The sequence below is a fragment of the Zalophus californianus genome, chromosome 11, assembly GCF_009762305.2.
Source record: "Zalophus californianus isolate mZalCal1 chromosome 11, mZalCal1.pri.v2, whole genome shotgun sequence".
Lineage (NCBI taxonomy): Eukaryota > Metazoa > Chordata > Mammalia > Carnivora > Otariidae > Zalophus > Zalophus californianus.
Window position 1 is genome coordinate 57135124 of NC_045605.1, and position 16537 is coordinate 57151660.

Below are 16537 nucleotides of genomic sequence, written 5' to 3' on the forward strand. Positions count from 1 at the left end.
CTGGGAGTGCCTGTGGGTCAGGTGGGAGGATCCACAGATGAAGATCTGGTTATTTACTTGAGATTTTTCTTCATTTTAAATGCAGGCCTTTAAAGCTATAAATTTCCCTCTAAGAACTACTTTTACTGCATTCCAACAGTTTTAGTATGGTGGGTTTCATTTTCATTCCTCTCAAGGTATTTTCTAATTTCTCTTGTGATTTGTTTTGATCCACTGGTTTTTTTAAAATGTATTGTTTAATATCGACATATTTGTGAATTTTTCAATTTTCCTTCTGTTATTGACTTATAGCTTCATTCTACTGTGGTCAAAAAAAGATATTTTGTATTATCCCAATCTCTTAAAATTTATTGAGACTTATTTTATGGTATAACGTATGGACTATTCTGGAGAATGTTCCATGTGTACTATAATAAAGTGTGTGTTCTGCTGTTGTGGGCTAGGGTGCTTTCTATATGGCAAGTCTATTTGATGTACAGTATTGTGCAAGTCTTCTATATCCTTGTTTACCTTTCATCTGTACATTACATCCATTATTGAAAGCGGGTATTAAAGTCTCCAACTATTATCATTAAAATGTCTACTATTCCCTTCAATTCTGTCAGTTTTTGCTTCATATATTTTGTGCATCTATTATTAGGTGTATATGTGTTTACAATGATTATATCTTCTTCTTTTTTTAAGTAATCTCTACACCCAACGTGGGACTCAAACTCACGACCCAGAAATCAAGAGTCACATGGTCTACTGACTGAGTTAGCCAGGTGCCCCATATAATGGTTATATCTTATTAAGAGATTGACATTTTTATCATTATGCAATGCCTGTCTTGTCTCTTGTAATAATTTTGTCCTCAAGTCTACATTGTCTGCTATTAGTTTAGCTACTCCAGCCAGTTCTCTTTTGGTTACTGTGTGCATAGAATCTCTTTCTCTATCCTTTCATTTTCAACCTATTTTTGTCTTTGGATCTAAAGGGAGTCTCAGCATACAGTTGGATTTTTTTCTTTTTTTGAGAGACAGAGTGAGGGGGAGAGGCAGAGGGAGAGAATCTTAAGCAGGCTTCACGCTCAGTGCAGAGCCCGACACAGGGCTCAATCTCACAACCCTGATCATGACCTGAGCCCAAACCAAGAGTCAGACACTTAACAAACCGAGCCACCCACACGCCCCTATTTGGATTTTTTTTTTTTTAAATCCATTCTACCAATCTCTCTTTTATTTGGATAGTTTAAGTTATTTACATTTAATGTAATTACTGATAAGGAAGGACTTACTTCTGCCATTTCACCATCTGTTTTCTATATGTCCTACACCTTTTTTGTTCCTCAGTTCTCCATTAATGCCTTCTTTTGTGTTAGACATTTCCTGTGTACCATTTTGAGTCTCTTCTTATTCCTTTACTAAATATGTTGTAGTTACTTCCTAGTGATTGCTATGGGGATTACAATTAACATCTTAATTTACAACAATCTATTTTAAAATTAGTATCAATTCCATTTCAATAGCATACAAAAGCTTTCTTCTATATAATTCTATTCTCTCCCTTTTACGTCGTTATTGTTACATGAAAAGCCACAAAAATCATGATGGTAAAAACATCTTATAGCCATAAACATATTATTATTGTAGTATTTGGTCAAGAGAAGAGGCTTCAAAATACTGGCTGAGAATAGTCAAGACTAGTGAACTTGATAATATTTTTAGGGTTCGAAGAACTCAAACAACATCTTCACGCAAAAATAAAAGAAGTAACTACTCTCACTACTTTGTGCACATCTACTTCTGTACCCCCCAAACCCTTGTACTATAAGACATAGTGGATATGTTTAATAAATTTCTTATAAATGAACAAAAATAGGCACAGAAACACTTCTCTCCTCCTTATGAAAAAAAGAGAAAACTTCAACATTTATTAGGAATGTAATATCTGTCAGGCACTGAGCTGCTTTAAATATATTATATCTCATTTAATACATACAGAAACCCTATGAAATAAGCATCATCATCCTCATTTTACAAAGAACTGAGGGACGTGATCTTTCAAGGTCACACAATTGTGAAGCCAAGATTTAAACCCGTACCTCTCTGATTCTAAGCCTGTGCTCTTTCTATCACAGCATACTGATCTTACATCATTCTACTCTACTCTGCCATAGAACAGACCCAGCACATCTAGGGAAGCTCTCTCTTCCAAACACATAATGAAGTCATAAACAAGAGAAAGCAGCATTGTCTGAAAGGCAACCGGCTTAAAATTTCCATTGCCAAGAGACCAGATGGTTTCTGGGATGTAGAGTTAGGCTAAAAATACCCACAACCACAATGAATCTGACTTAAAAACAAAGAAAAGGAGGGGCAACCAGTATAAACATGCAGCTGGAAAGCAAGAAGATTTAATGCTTATAAAACACTGCTTAAAGGGTTTTCAAATGGCAATACATGATACAAAACATTAGCTAGCTCATGCTCTCAACTGTTCAATCATCACTCTCACATATCCAAACCACATTAGTTTTTTAATTAAACTCTCAGGTCAGGTAGAGCCAAGTTCCATCAAGAAGCTAAAGGCTGGAGAGGAGCCTCCTTCTAGCCCCTAGCCTGCGTGTATGAGCCCTCCCAACCACCACCACATACACACATACTTGAATGAAGCCAGGAGCCTCCTTAGGCCCAATTGTAGTTGCCATGCACCCAGAAATAGGTGAGATTTTGTTATAATCCTTCCTTTATATATTTATGATCCGGGTTATCTGCCTCGTGTATTCTTTTTTTTTTTTTAAGTGTACAGTTTAATGGTTTTTAATTCACAGTTATAATCATTACCACAATCAATTTTAGAACATTTCCATCACTTCAGTCCCCTCAAATGGCAGGGTAACTGGACAGGTTCTTACTTACCTCTGTTAGAACAAGGCAGGGTATAAATTAAACAAACAGAAGGAAGGCAGTATTCCTTTGCAAAGGTAGATCATTTCAAGACCAGGTTCCAAGTGCAGAGCCTTTGGTCACAAGGGGTTCTGACAATGGTTTGATGAGAAAGCACATAGGTTTGAAATAAAGAGAGACCTGAGTTCAGTTCCATCTCTGTCACTCTAATGAGGTGAGAAGCTCTTGGGTGAGTGACTTAACGTCTTTGAACTGCATTTTCCTTAGCTGCAAAATGGGAACAGTATTATAAAACTTGGAGGATTAATGTGAGAACTAAATGAAATGAGGAATGTAAAGTACTCAACACAACAGGAAGCACTAGAAAAAAGCTAGTTCCCCTGACGCAGAGCCCGACAACTCACCAACCCGCCCTCTGAAAACTAACAGGTATTTCTGTCCTGGTATAGCAGAGAGATTACTGACACCTATAAATCCTGCCCCTCTCCTTAAGTTCCACATCACTTCTCCTTAAGCTGGCTTCCTTTTTCAACCAGATTCCACGACTTTTAACAAGATTTGTCCTCTTAATAACAAGGCCATCTGCTTGATTTGTTTCAATTCCTTTATCCCTCCCCAATACACACAGACACGCGCGCGCGCGCGCACGCAAAGGACATGCCCCAGGCCGTCACCAAGTCTGTGGCTTCTTATAACTCACTACCTCATCTTTCTCTCACAGTCTCCTCTCCCTCATGGCTACTGTTGGACTACTTCCCACATACAACTTGCTAAGTCTAATCCTTAGATTTTTACAGAACTTTCCAACTACCCTCACCCCCTTTCTTTTCATGCCATGGCTTCATTCTCTCCACTCCTTAAAACTGTGCTTTAAGCCACTTCTAGATGCTTCACTTTTAGAGGTCGAAAAAATCCTAAGAAACCACCCAGTAAAAATCCCTGCCCAGCAGATCGCCATAACAAACCTGCATTTTACACAGATGAGACAGAAGGGGATCAACTGAGTTTACCGGAGCTCACACTGCAACTTCCCCACCATCTCCCTAGACTAGCCTCCCCACCCCACCTCTCTGGCTTTGCCTCCTTTCATCAATTCTAGAGCTAGTCCTCCAATATCATATCACTCCTGTGTCTGTTTGGTATGTTACCTGAAAGCATCTGTATTTTCATTTGTTCATTTTAAGGAAGAGGGACAAGTCTGCATATTTTAATTTACTCCAACACTGACTGGGCATGCATTTAATATTGCTGAGTCTGTCAGTCGCTGTCTCTCTCTCTCCTCCAACACACCTTATAGTAAACACCTTAGGTCTCTTTTGATGTGTCCCACTCTGAACCAGAGCCTCAGGCTAAAAGTATTTGGACAAAATAATGTAGTTCATTTCTACTTAAGACTTAATTACTACTCAGTGGGAAACATTTTTCTCTTATAGAATCTATAAAAAGTATCACCATAAGCTGTTGTTAATGCATTAGAAGGCTAAAAGCAACTTTATGATATATGAGCCTTATCACTGTGGTCACTAGACTCCCCATATCCCAAATTAATCCTATGGAATCTAGTCTATAAAACAGCCACCTGCCAGTCTGTTCCTCTATATAGCTCCCAGAGCCCACCCTCCTATGCTGCAAGTTTGACAATGGATTCTTTTTTTTTTAGATTTTATTTATTTATCTGATAGAGAGAGACACAGCGAGAGCAGGAACACAAGCAGGGGGAGTGGGAGAGGGAGAAGCAGGCTTCCCACTGAGCAGGGAGCCCGATGCGGGGCTCGATCCCAGGACCCCGGGATCATGACCTGAGCCGAAGGCAGACGTTTAACGACTGAGCCACCCAGGGGCCCCTTGACAATGGATTCTGACAAAACTCCAGTTTAACCCACCCACAGGCACAAGACCTATCTTATTCAAACATTCCCCAAGTATTGATTGAGCCTCCACTATAGGCCAGGCGCCTCCCTAAGCACTGCAACTATCAAGGTGAAAGATGCTGTCCCTGCTGGCAAAGAATATAAAGTCCAGCGGGAAGACAGGCAGAGGCGGCAGAGGGGTCTATACGAAGGAGATGGGGGACAATGGGGTAAGAGTGGAAAGAGCCCCTAACTATTCTAACTCAGATCCCTACTATTCTAGCTATCTACGATTTGGCAAACCATCTTCTCTCTCCAGGCTTTAGTCTTCTCATCAATAAAACAAAAGAATTAGATAATATTTAAGATCCTTTTCAGCTCTAAGAGTCCACATTTTAAAAGAATATAACAAAAGAGTGGCAGTAATAGTCACTGAACTTATCATGTGCCAGTAATCTTGCTAGGCGCCATTTACGTAAGATATGATTTTGTATGGAATGGCAATACGGGCAATACTGCATTACTATTTTTTTGTTCTTCATTTTTTAAACTGGAAAGAGGACAGATGGTTGAATTATATCCCTTTTTATGATTATGCCCTATTTCCAAGAAAAATCCATAGTGACTTACTGCAAAAATACATAAAGACTCAGCCTTAACGGAGGATAGAGATCACATTAAGTAATAAGTATGGGAAAAGTAAACCAAGGTTTGTTGTTGTTGTTTTTTAAATTATAGGCCATGTTGGAAAGTCATGATGACTGAACTAAAAACCCTAATTGTAAACCTCCTGATAGCGAAAGCAAAGAGGAAAATGCAAGTGGACATGTAGCCTTTTGAAAAGACACTACCTCAACAGAGAAAGTTTTTCCAGGCTGAGCTTTTGGAAGAATTTGCAACCAGGTTTTTTGTTTGATTCTAGTGAGGAAGAAGGGAATGAGGGGTGAAGGGAAATAAATGTGAACAAACAAACCAGTTTCTCAATATATCAAATAAAAGTTTAACTTTACAATGATATATCTTATGGTTCAAGTTCACTTTTTTCAATTAACATATACTTTGTGATTAACTTAGGAATGATCTTGGATTAACTATTACTCTATCTGCCTACTCAAGAGGCGTTTCATTTTCAATAGGACTGTACAATTTTAGGAATAGTGCTTTAAAGCCCTCTTTGCTTTGAATTTTTCACATAAAGAGAGACTGGGTTGTTGGCAAGACTCATAGCCAGAGTCGATTAATGGATTCCTTCCAAAATAACCATCCTATCAGGCCTACTCACTCTTACCTCCATGCCTTTGGGCTTAAGAAAGAAACATTTATGAAGTAGATAAGTAAAACAAATGCAGATTGATTTGATTTAAATACAGTTGTAACAACTTCCAAAGCTTTTACATATGACCTCTCTTGAGGAAAAGAACTTACGAGAAAACCTATTCTTCTGTTGTTGCTTAACACATGGAAAAAAATGCATTTGAAATATCCAAAAACTATTAAAAATGCTAAGACTTTTTTTTTAATGTGGTAAAATATATATAACATAAAAGACATCATTTTAACCATTTGAGGGTTACAGTCACATTGTTGTGCAACCATCACCATACTAATTATTTTTTAATATATCCATAAGCTACATCCCATTGTGTTAGAGTAGGCAGTTAGTCAGGCTTTAACAGGTCAGCCAAGAGGGGGTGTGTGTGTCGGTGTGTGTGTGTGTGTCGGTGTGTGTGTGTGTGTGTGTGTGTGTGTGTGTGTGTGTGTGTGGACGCGCGCATCATGGCTCACTACCACTATTAGAGACCCATCCTGGCTGCGCTCCAAAAACAAAGCCATAGAAGCCAGATCAAACCAGATGGACCCAAGACAAAGAAGGCCAGAGATCCTGACCAAGTAAAGAGAAAAGGTATGAAACACTGCTCCCAAGAAATCCCCTCCCCAAGGAATAAGTATTCCACCCCGTAGTGAACAACTGTCAATAAAAGACAGAAACCCAAACCCAGGATGCACTCTCCCTGAGCTTGCCTGCTCTCATATCTCAAGAGTGGACTCTCACTTTCATAAACTTTCCTACTTGCACATTCAACTGTTGTGTCCGGTCTATCCTTGAATGCTTTCTTGCAAGGAGACCAAGAGCCTTCAGCAACATCTTTGGGATGGGCTGGGTCAAGGCCTTAGGGCCCCGGAGTCTCCCCAATTCACCTGGCAACAATTTCAGCATTAACAAGTCCATATTGGGGGCACCTGGATGGCTCAGATGGTTGAGCATCTGCCTTCGGCTCAGGTCATGATCTCCAGGTCCTGGGATTGAGCCCCGCGTCGGGCTCCCTGTTCAGCAGGGAGTCTGCTTCTCCCTCTCCCTCTGCCTCTCCCTCTGCTTGTGCTCCCTGTCTCTCTCTCTCTCAAATAAAGAAACAAATCTTTAAAACAACAACAAAACAAAAACGAGCCCATATTGTTTTTCTAAGTATTCTCTAGAACTGAAATTTAAATATTTTCTTATCTAAGGAAAAAACCTGTTGACTACATAAGAGAGGCAATTCACCGTATTACCGTAATCGATTTTCCGACCTAAGGTTTCCATGACATCACCAAACTATGTCCTAAAAAGATATGCCTACCAACCAAATCCAATGAATTGTTCTAATAACTGTACTAATAACTGAACTCAGTCCACAACCTTGGATATTTGGAAAAAATGCTGAAATGTGTAAGATAAATTGCGAACACTTATTAACAGTACAATGTTATGCGACTCTTTTCCTATAAAGTAGTCCCATTGTGGCTCAATGACACCGAGTAAGGGCAAGAGTGGGCCAAGGAGCAGGGAAAGAAGATGTATTATAGAGATTCCAGAACCACACATAATTAAAAGCAAACCCCAGGGCACCTGGGTGGCACAGTCGGTTGGGCATCCAACTCTTGGTTTTGGCTTAGGTCGTGATCTCAAGATCGTGGAATTAAGCCCTGCATCAGGCTCTGTGCTCAGCACAGAGTCTGCTTGTGATTCTCTCTCCCTCTCCCTCTGTCCCTCCTGTTCGTGCTCTCTCTCTCTCTCAAATAAATAAATAAATCTTTTTTAAAACTTTAAATTTAAAAAAGCAAACCCCTCCGTAAAGGCTTTATGTTTTACCCTTTAGAAAGAATTTTCTAAGTTCCTTGCTAGGCATTTCTAAGTAATGAGATATTAACCTGCTACCTCCTTTATAAGAATGAATTTATAAGAGTAGAGTAGAGATTGGAATTGGTGATAGCTAATTGGGGCAATTTGGCCTTGGCATCATATTTGGATTTTAATAAAAATCTCTCTTTTTTCCAAGTCATTTCAAATTATGAGATATTAATTAATCACAGACTGTCTAAAAGCAACATTTATTTGTTTTAGGGAGTATTTATTGTGACTTCATTGGAATGAATGATATGATCTTTTTCTCTTGTCAGCAGATCTCTCTCGTAATCATTAAAATATGCCTGCTATAAATGGGGGGAACTCCATATATACAATCAGCAGCTGAAAAATTCTTAGTCAAGCAATCTTGAATTTTTTAACTTTAGAGGGCATCTTCAGTTCAAGCTCACATGCACAAGGTAAGAGTTTCATCTTTACCATAAATGGAAAGTATGCTGGCTTACATCTTACTTATTGGGTTCTGATTACATCAATCAAACCTAAGTGGCTACAATACAGTGACCATTAAACAAATGTCAAATGAATGAATAAATACTCCAGGAAAGAGCCTTCCTGGAAGAAGGAATTACCATTACCTGGAGAAGGGGAGGCATTTAAGGGAAGGTGGGCGGTTAGTGTATGTTACTCTCAGAAATAAGAGGAAAATCAGACTGCTCCAAAAGAACACATGCAAAAAAGATTCAGATATAAAAACTGCATCAGGGATCACAATAGTTCGTACTTTATAACATTCTTAAGTTGGAAGCTGTTTGGGGTCACATTTATTAGTGATTAGCCATAAAAAGCCTCAAAATAAAAGAATAAAATAAATAGCTGTATGGCCACAGGGGCAGCAAAAAAGAGAGATCTACCTTATGGGACTGCTGGGAAGGGGGAAAGGAACCCCAGATGTAAGGGTGAGTAATGCCAGCTTTAACCAGAAACAGACAACACAATGGCATAAGATGATGTTTTTTCATTTTATATTGAAACAGAGAGCATGGCACACAGTAGCTGTTCACAGAATGTCTGCTGAATGAACGATTCCTTCCTACCATCCCTCCTCCACTTCTTCTTCCCTTCCTCCTATTTATGTACCCCTCTTCCTTCCTTCCTTCCCTCTCTCCTGTTTTTCCTTCCATCCTTCCTTTTCCTTCCCCCAGTCCCTTCATTATTCCCTCCGTCATCCAACATCCCTCCATTTCCTCTCCTTCTTTTCCTCCCCACAGCCTGCAAAGTCTAAAGGATCAAGAAATTCCTTGACAAGGGTCTTACAAACCTTTCAGTTTGTCCTCTTGAAACCTATTCAAGATATATTTTAGTTCTAGGCGTTGAAAATAAAATGAACTCTGGCCTCACTTCCTACTAAGAGAAAAAAGTCCACAGAGAGAATGGATGGATATTGTTAGCAGAAGCTGTCTTTGTGGTTCCCTCCAAGGACAGAAAGGTCACACTTCGCAGCACAGGAATTAGCATATTCTTACCCTGAGGACGCCAGAAATAGGTAAAAATCACTTTTAGATCAGCCCCTTGTTCCTAATGGATATTTGAAAACCGATCCCCACGTCGTTCCCCCTTTCCCACCTCCCCGCAAAGTGGCTGCAACAAATACTTTTGCTCCCCACCCGAGTCCCTTTAGTCTCATACTCCAAAACGAAAGAACGCGACTGAATTCAGTATCAGTCTCTTACCCTGCCAGGAAAGCTAAGGAGTAGGAGTTGTTCTTGGAAACAAATGCCGAGCGATGGGTCTGTGTCATCTTTCCTCGGGAAGGTTCTTCGTTCTCTGAATCTGAGAGGCGCGCAGGACACTGGCAGGAGACAAGGGAGACACCACTGTCTGTTTGTCTATTGTTTCACAGCTACTGTAGGCCCTGTCTCTCACGGAGCACCCCTGTTTCCAACTGCCTCTTGGAGATCCCGATCTGGGCATCCCAAATGTAGCTCAAACTTAATATATCCAAAATTCAATTCACTCTTTTCTTCTCTAAGCCCCGCTACCAACCCGGCTGGAAGCCTCAATGTCATCTCTGACTCTCTCCTTTCCCTTTCTTCAAAGTCACAATAACACTGTATGGAGGTTCTGAACACACCCAATACTTCTCGATACTTTATTTCATTTGCGCTTAATATCAGCTCTATTAAGAAAGGATGACCTGTCTTCCGGTGGCAAACTGAGGCTCAGAATAGTTAATGTGCCTAAGACTGTAGAGTTAATAAGTAGCTAACACCAGGGATCAAGAAACACTTCAATCCAGAGTGTCCATCTCCAAGCTGCCTCCATGGCGGTTCCACTCTACTCCTAAAATGCGTTCAGATCTAACGCCTTCCCAGGTATACTCACTGCCACCGCCTCTCCTTAGATTCTCATCCTCTTGCGCCTGGACTGCTGCAATCACCCACTTACTGGTCTTGCTCTCGCCAGCCTTCCTTCCCTCTAATCCTACCGCACTACCAAGCACACAGATAGAGAATCCTGTTACTCTACTCTCCGTGTACCATCATAGCCTTTCAAAGCCTCTCTTCTGGGCACGCTATTCCCTTTGCCTGTAACTCCTATTCCACATTCTTTGCCTAAAAAATAGTCATTGGCCCTTCAGGGGCAACTTATATGCCACTTTCTCTGCAAGGGCTTCTAAATACCCCTAGAGTCAGCTTTTTCCATCTTGTCGATACTCATTCAGTTACCTTCATTTTATTTTATACTCTTTTTGAGTCTTTCAATTTACATTTGAAGTTTCTTTATACGTACTTAGAAAAGAAGTCTAGAAGGACAGTTACCAAAATGTTCATAAGGGTTATCTCTAAGTTGTTGGATGATGAGCAATTTTTCACTTTCTCTTTGCTATGACTCTAACTGTTATACCAAATTGTTTTCCAATAATTCACACTGTTACTGGTATTAACTGTACCAAAACAAATCATAAGTTGTCATGTCTTTTATTTCCACTCCAAACTGATAACAACAGATGGTAGTATCTTCCTCTAGAACAAGCACTTTCCTCCCTCCATTTGAATTCAACTTGATAAACATGAATCAAACACTTGTGATATACAAGATACTGTGGGAGATTTTAAAATAGCTAGGACACATTTCCCTTACTCAACAAACTTATAAATCTAGTAGATAAACACAAATACACAAGCATAATGTAATGGAGAATGAAATAAGTCCTGCAAGTTTACAAAGTTGGGAGGGGAGAGAGTAGATGGAAGGAGTGGAGAAACAAGTGAGGAATCCCTACAGGTTCCAGGACGGTGGCTGCTTTTGCCCTGGCTACGGAGGGATGAGTAGCCTTTCAACAGGTAAGCAGAGTGGCATTTTAATTAGATGAAAATGCAACAGCGAAGTCTCTAAGGAGGAAAAGCATAAAGTTATATATTTGGGGGAACACAAACAGCTCTGTTCCCTAGAATTTAGGGGCATGAGTAAGGATGGGAAGATCAGTTAGAACAATACTAAGGACCTGAATGTTGGGGTAAAGAATTTTCATTTAATTCCATAGGAAATGGGGAATCACCAAGTCTTTTGATGCAGGAGAGTAAAATGATCACTTCAGCTCTAATCATATTGTTCTCTATATAAAATACAATCCTTCAGCTGGCTTTCCACTGAGCCTCTCTTGGAGGCTCTCTTTGGTCCCAATTTGAATGTAGTCTTGGCAGACTAAATGAAATTATTTTTCCAATACCAAAAACTCTTAAGACATATTTAAAGCAAAATCAGAGCCCTTTAAAAGTCCTCAAAAAAGACAAAAGCAAACAGAAAAAGAGGTACAATCACAAAAATCTAAAACTTCATTCAATGTGTTTTTGCATATAAAATTTTGTGAAACTACTGCAAAAAAAAAAAAGTCTGAGGATTTATACTTCCTGATTCCTTTTAAGATTACAATTACGAAAACAATGAATCGTGGATCACTACATCAAAAACTAATGATGTATTGTATGGTGACCAACATAACATAATAAAATTAAATTTAAAAAAAAGATTACAATTAGGTTACCATTCCTTTCAAGATTATAAAATGCTGGTAGTGGCAAAAGAAAAAATAATTAGAGCCATTTCCTGGCCTTGACATGAATTAATACTAGAGATCATTTCCTAGAGGAAACTTGGATCTGGCAAGGCCAAAAACAGCAGGTTCTTTCTATCAAAGGACCCCAGCGGAGGGTAAGCTCTCTTTGTCAAGATCGGCTTGTTCTAAAGAGAAAGGTCCTTCTGGGTCATTCTGCCTAAGGGATCTAAAGCACAGCCCTGTTGGGGTGAAGAGGCAGAGTTGTAGTCTAGAGATCACAGACCACAGTTGGGGCTATTAGTCAGAAAACACACTGTATGCACAAAGTTATCACATTTTACTCTTGTCTTCTTAGCTAAATTGCATCCTCTCCAGTCTTTTTCCTTTTGTAGTTCCCAATGAACAGAGCATTAAGAGTACGCAAGCATTTCATGTTTGTTAAGTTGAATCTTTTAGAAGGGTGAAACCCTCCAAAATGCAAGTGGTTACTTTTAACAAGAATTAAATAATAACAATTATTATTGTTATAACTGGGATCAAAAATACACAATTGACAGCCGCAAATACCATGGATCCAAGAAAGCTTAAATAATTTCATTTCCTCAAGTTCAGGAAAAATGCCTTTGCAAAGAGTGAAGCAAAAGCACAGTGAAATTAACTAACCTGGCCCAAGTTGTACAGTCTGTTACAATGCTGGGACCTGTTTAAGGGGCCGAATCCTGGTGCAGAGATTTGGTTTTCCCCTATTCTATGTTGTCTGTCTTATATACAGTAAAGCTTTATTAATCCCAGCTAATTAGAAAGTTAACCTGAAATACTAACAAGTCTAAATCACAAACTAGTTTAAAAGATAATGACTCTAAAGCTATCTTAAGTACACACAGCAAGCCATAGAAAATGTCTGATCCAATATGATGTACTAAAGAAAAAAACTCAACTGTAATTATCCATTTGAGTATCCAGGGGGCCTTCCAAAAATGCTTTCTTACATACATTAAATATACCACTTATAACCTTTTCCAGTAATTCGCTTGGTAAATAAGTAATGAAAAAACTTCGGGCAAAATTTGGCAAGATTAGAAGCCTAATTAGAGTTAGTTTAAACTAAGTAATCTAATATTGAAGACCTACTTTGTATCTAGCACTGTGTTGCTTAAGGCATTAAAAAGAATAGAGGGAACTCAAATACAAGCTTTAAGGAAACCTAGTTGAGGATATAAGATGTACAAAACTCAAATGTCAAGTAACAACACATAAGTCAAAATGACAACATACGTAACAAATTTCCACAAGTAGTATTCTATACTAGGTATTTCCCCTCACTCATGTTTTTCCCCAACTGTTCCCTTAATCTTCCCACACAACTCTATTGTCCCATTCATGAATCATTCTCTCCAGCTCCCATCTGGACCCTAAGTTCTTCACTCCTGGTACACTACACAGTCAGCGACTATTACTGCTCTCACAGCTCACCAGCACAGGTTTTCAGACCCGTGTCACCTGGGCTAATGACTGATTTTGAGCCAGCTGTCCATCAGAACAGTGATGTACTTACATGTTCCAGATCTGTCTTCAGTACTAATGGCTCATCTCTCTTTTTCTGGTCATCCATTTTCCTTTTCCCTGTTTCCGTATCCTCCGATAACAGCTTGTGGATTTGATCTTCAGAGGTTTTCTCCTCTTGTAACTTCTCCTCTCTCAGCTAAAAATACAAATCACACCGAGAAGGAGAGTTTTAGGCAGACTTCAAAACATCTTTTACTCAGTAGTCTATCAGAACGAACAGATCACATGGCAGTTTCAGACTATTTTTCTTACTAGATATAAAGCCCTCTTAATTTTTAAGTAAGTCTGCTTTTACTTGCTTGACTCTTGCCGAACATATACTGCAGCAGGGCTTAAGATTTAAATGCTCTGCATTTTTGAGCAATATGAAATGGTAAAAGCTAAGATAATACACATAATCAAAAAATAAGATTTATTCACTTAGCCAAAGAAGGTTGAACCTAAAAACGTTCCTTATTCCCATAAACCAGATATAACTGTATTAAGTGAGGAGAAGAGCCGAGATGTAGGCCATAGGAGGCCAGAGAAGCTGGGCGAGGCAAGACAGGTCTTCAGTCCTAGAGGCAACAGAAAAAAATTATCACAGTTCCAATGTTCTGCAGTTTATGCTATTATCTTGTGGTCCAGAGGGCAGGTCAAAATACATGGTTTACAAAGAAATTTAAGGCACAGGCCTATGCTCCTAAATTGGGGGAGGCAGCAGGGCGGTATGAAAATAAGATGAACTTTGGAATAAAAACCTGGGTTCTGGTGGTTCTGTCATTTAGTTAACAGCTATATGATCTTGGGCAGATGAAGCATCAGAACGGATCAGATGCTCACCTACAAAATAGGGATAATGCTACTTACTTTGCAGATAGTTTTAAGAAATAAATGAGATAATAATATGAAGTACTTAATGTGGTGTCTTGCTGTGTACTTATAGTACATTAAGAGTTTCCTTTCTTAATCTTGTTTTATTCTCTTTTCACTGCCTGGGGTTTTAATAAAACTTAAATGCCATAATGTATATCAAAGCAATTACAGGCTACTAATATTTTTAATCATATTTGCAAAAAAAAAATAAAGCTAAAGAACAAACATTTTTCATTGGCTGTTGCCTCAGGGTTAAAAAGCAAAAACAATAACAATAAACAACAATTAAGATTTAGTCTTATCTTTCCAATTTCTATAGGTTTGATTCCTACAGACCTGAATTAGTCTTTAATACACTGAGTCTAATTCGAGAGGTTACGAATATACAAAGAACACCATACACAATGTTATGTCAGGAAGAGGCTCAAATGAAACAATGTACTCCCAACTCTGCCCAAGTCAAACAAGAACACAAAAGGAACAAAAGCAAATCCATAGCCAGGGAGAAAGCAAACCTAAAATCTATGCTAACTGCCCACGTGAAAACTCAATGACTTTTGATGATATTAGATGAGAAATTCTTGTTCAACAAATTGACCACAGGCTACACAAAGGGGCATTTCTTTTCAGAGCATAAGGAGGCAGAGTGGCAAAAAAGAGAACACGTTTTAGCTTCATAAGAATTGCTATCATTTATCGAAGTCCTCGGTGTCAGGTGCTGAGCTAAGCATTGTATATACATTGCCTCATGTGAGAAAACTAAGTTCTAGGAGTTAGGTAATGTGTTCAAATTCACAGAGCCATAGTCCTGGAGCAAGAATTCAAATCTAGGCTTATCTCAGTGGTTCTCATCCGAAGATGACTTTAGTCCCAGGGTACATCTAACAATGCCTGGACACAACCTTTGGTTGTCACAGCTGAGGGTGTGGGGGGTGGGTACTACTGGTAGACAGTGGGTGGAGGCCAGGGATTGATACTTAACCTCCTAAATGCACCGTATAGCCCCCAACAACAACACACACACACACACACACACACACACACACACACACACACGTGCGGCTATTGTTTTAAACTATTAAATTTCCTATTGTATATATTTTAGTGTTTTGTTTAGTGCTTAATGGTGTTTACATACTATGTCCTCTGCTTTTTCCAGTGTTTTAAAGTGTATCCTTCTGCTTCCTAATAATACTTATTGCTGCTCTCAAAATTTTTGACAATGAACTCTGACAACAACTACGGCTGGTAAAACCACTTTTTCCATTGCAATGTTGAGTCTCTAACCCACTGTCATCTTAACACAGCTAAAAATTTACAAAATTGAAAAACCCACATATGCATTTAAATCTTCACATGAATCCTGTTTCTTTCTTCTCTATACTGGGTTCTATAAAAGTTATTTTCTTGTCCCTTTTGATAGCTTTTTATAAAGACTTGAGAACTTGGTCTCCAGGAAAGAGTTTTTATATTCAGGGAAAATGCCTCAGGGCATGTCAGAAAATAGCATATACACTCGAAAAAGAAATATCAATAGCTGCTCTGTACTGAACTCTTCTTTGTTCCTGGCATTAAGTTTATAGAGCTACCCTCATTTAAACATTAAGGACTCTGTATGTATCCATCATTATCATTTTGTAGACACAAAAATTAACACTTAGCGGTTAAAAGTCGCAGAGATTGAATACTGAAGAGCTTGAATTTTAAAGCAAACCACTGTCTTCAGATACCAGGGTTTCTCAACCTCAGTACTTTTGGGCCACATAATTCTTTGTTATGGGGAGCTGAACAGAGTAACATAACAAGGAAAGAAAGCCAATAAAAGTGGTGTGACAGTTAGTCCAGTAATTGGCTACAGAAGACAATATGAGAAATTGCATGAAATGCATCTCAAGCCCGCCAGTCTGAAGTGAGAAAAAAAAGGGAAGCATATATCTACTGACTCCTACCTCCCATGGACCAAAGTTTGCTCTGCAGGGTGTTAAATACCCCTCACGCTGGCTTGTACAACTTGAGCAAGTTCCCGTGGTGGGCACTGCCACAGCAATAACAGAAGAGCCCAATTCTAACAGCAAGAGGCAGGCGGTAGAGCTAAACCAGATCTCAAGCTGCACCAACGTGAAGCTGCCCACTACTGTAAATGGAATGATTTTTACTGCTTCCGTTTTTAGATGCTAATTATTAGAGAAAAACT

At 39.1% G+C, this 16537-nt stretch overlaps 1 protein-coding gene across 1 annotated transcript in view; it reads right to left on the minus strand.

Moving 5' to 3' along the window:
- Positions 1 to 16537, minus strand: part of RNF169 (ring finger protein 169) — an 85946-nt gene that overhangs the window by 18262 nt on the left and 51147 nt on the right. The window contains exons 3-4 of the mRNA XM_027580023.1: positions 13478 to 13624; positions 9596 to 9714 (exon numbers count right to left, since the gene is read on the minus strand). Coding sequence (XP_027435824.1) covers positions 9596 to 9714; positions 13478 to 13624 — 266 coding nt within the window. The remainder of the gene's footprint in view (positions 1 to 9595; positions 9715 to 13477; positions 13625 to 16537) is intronic.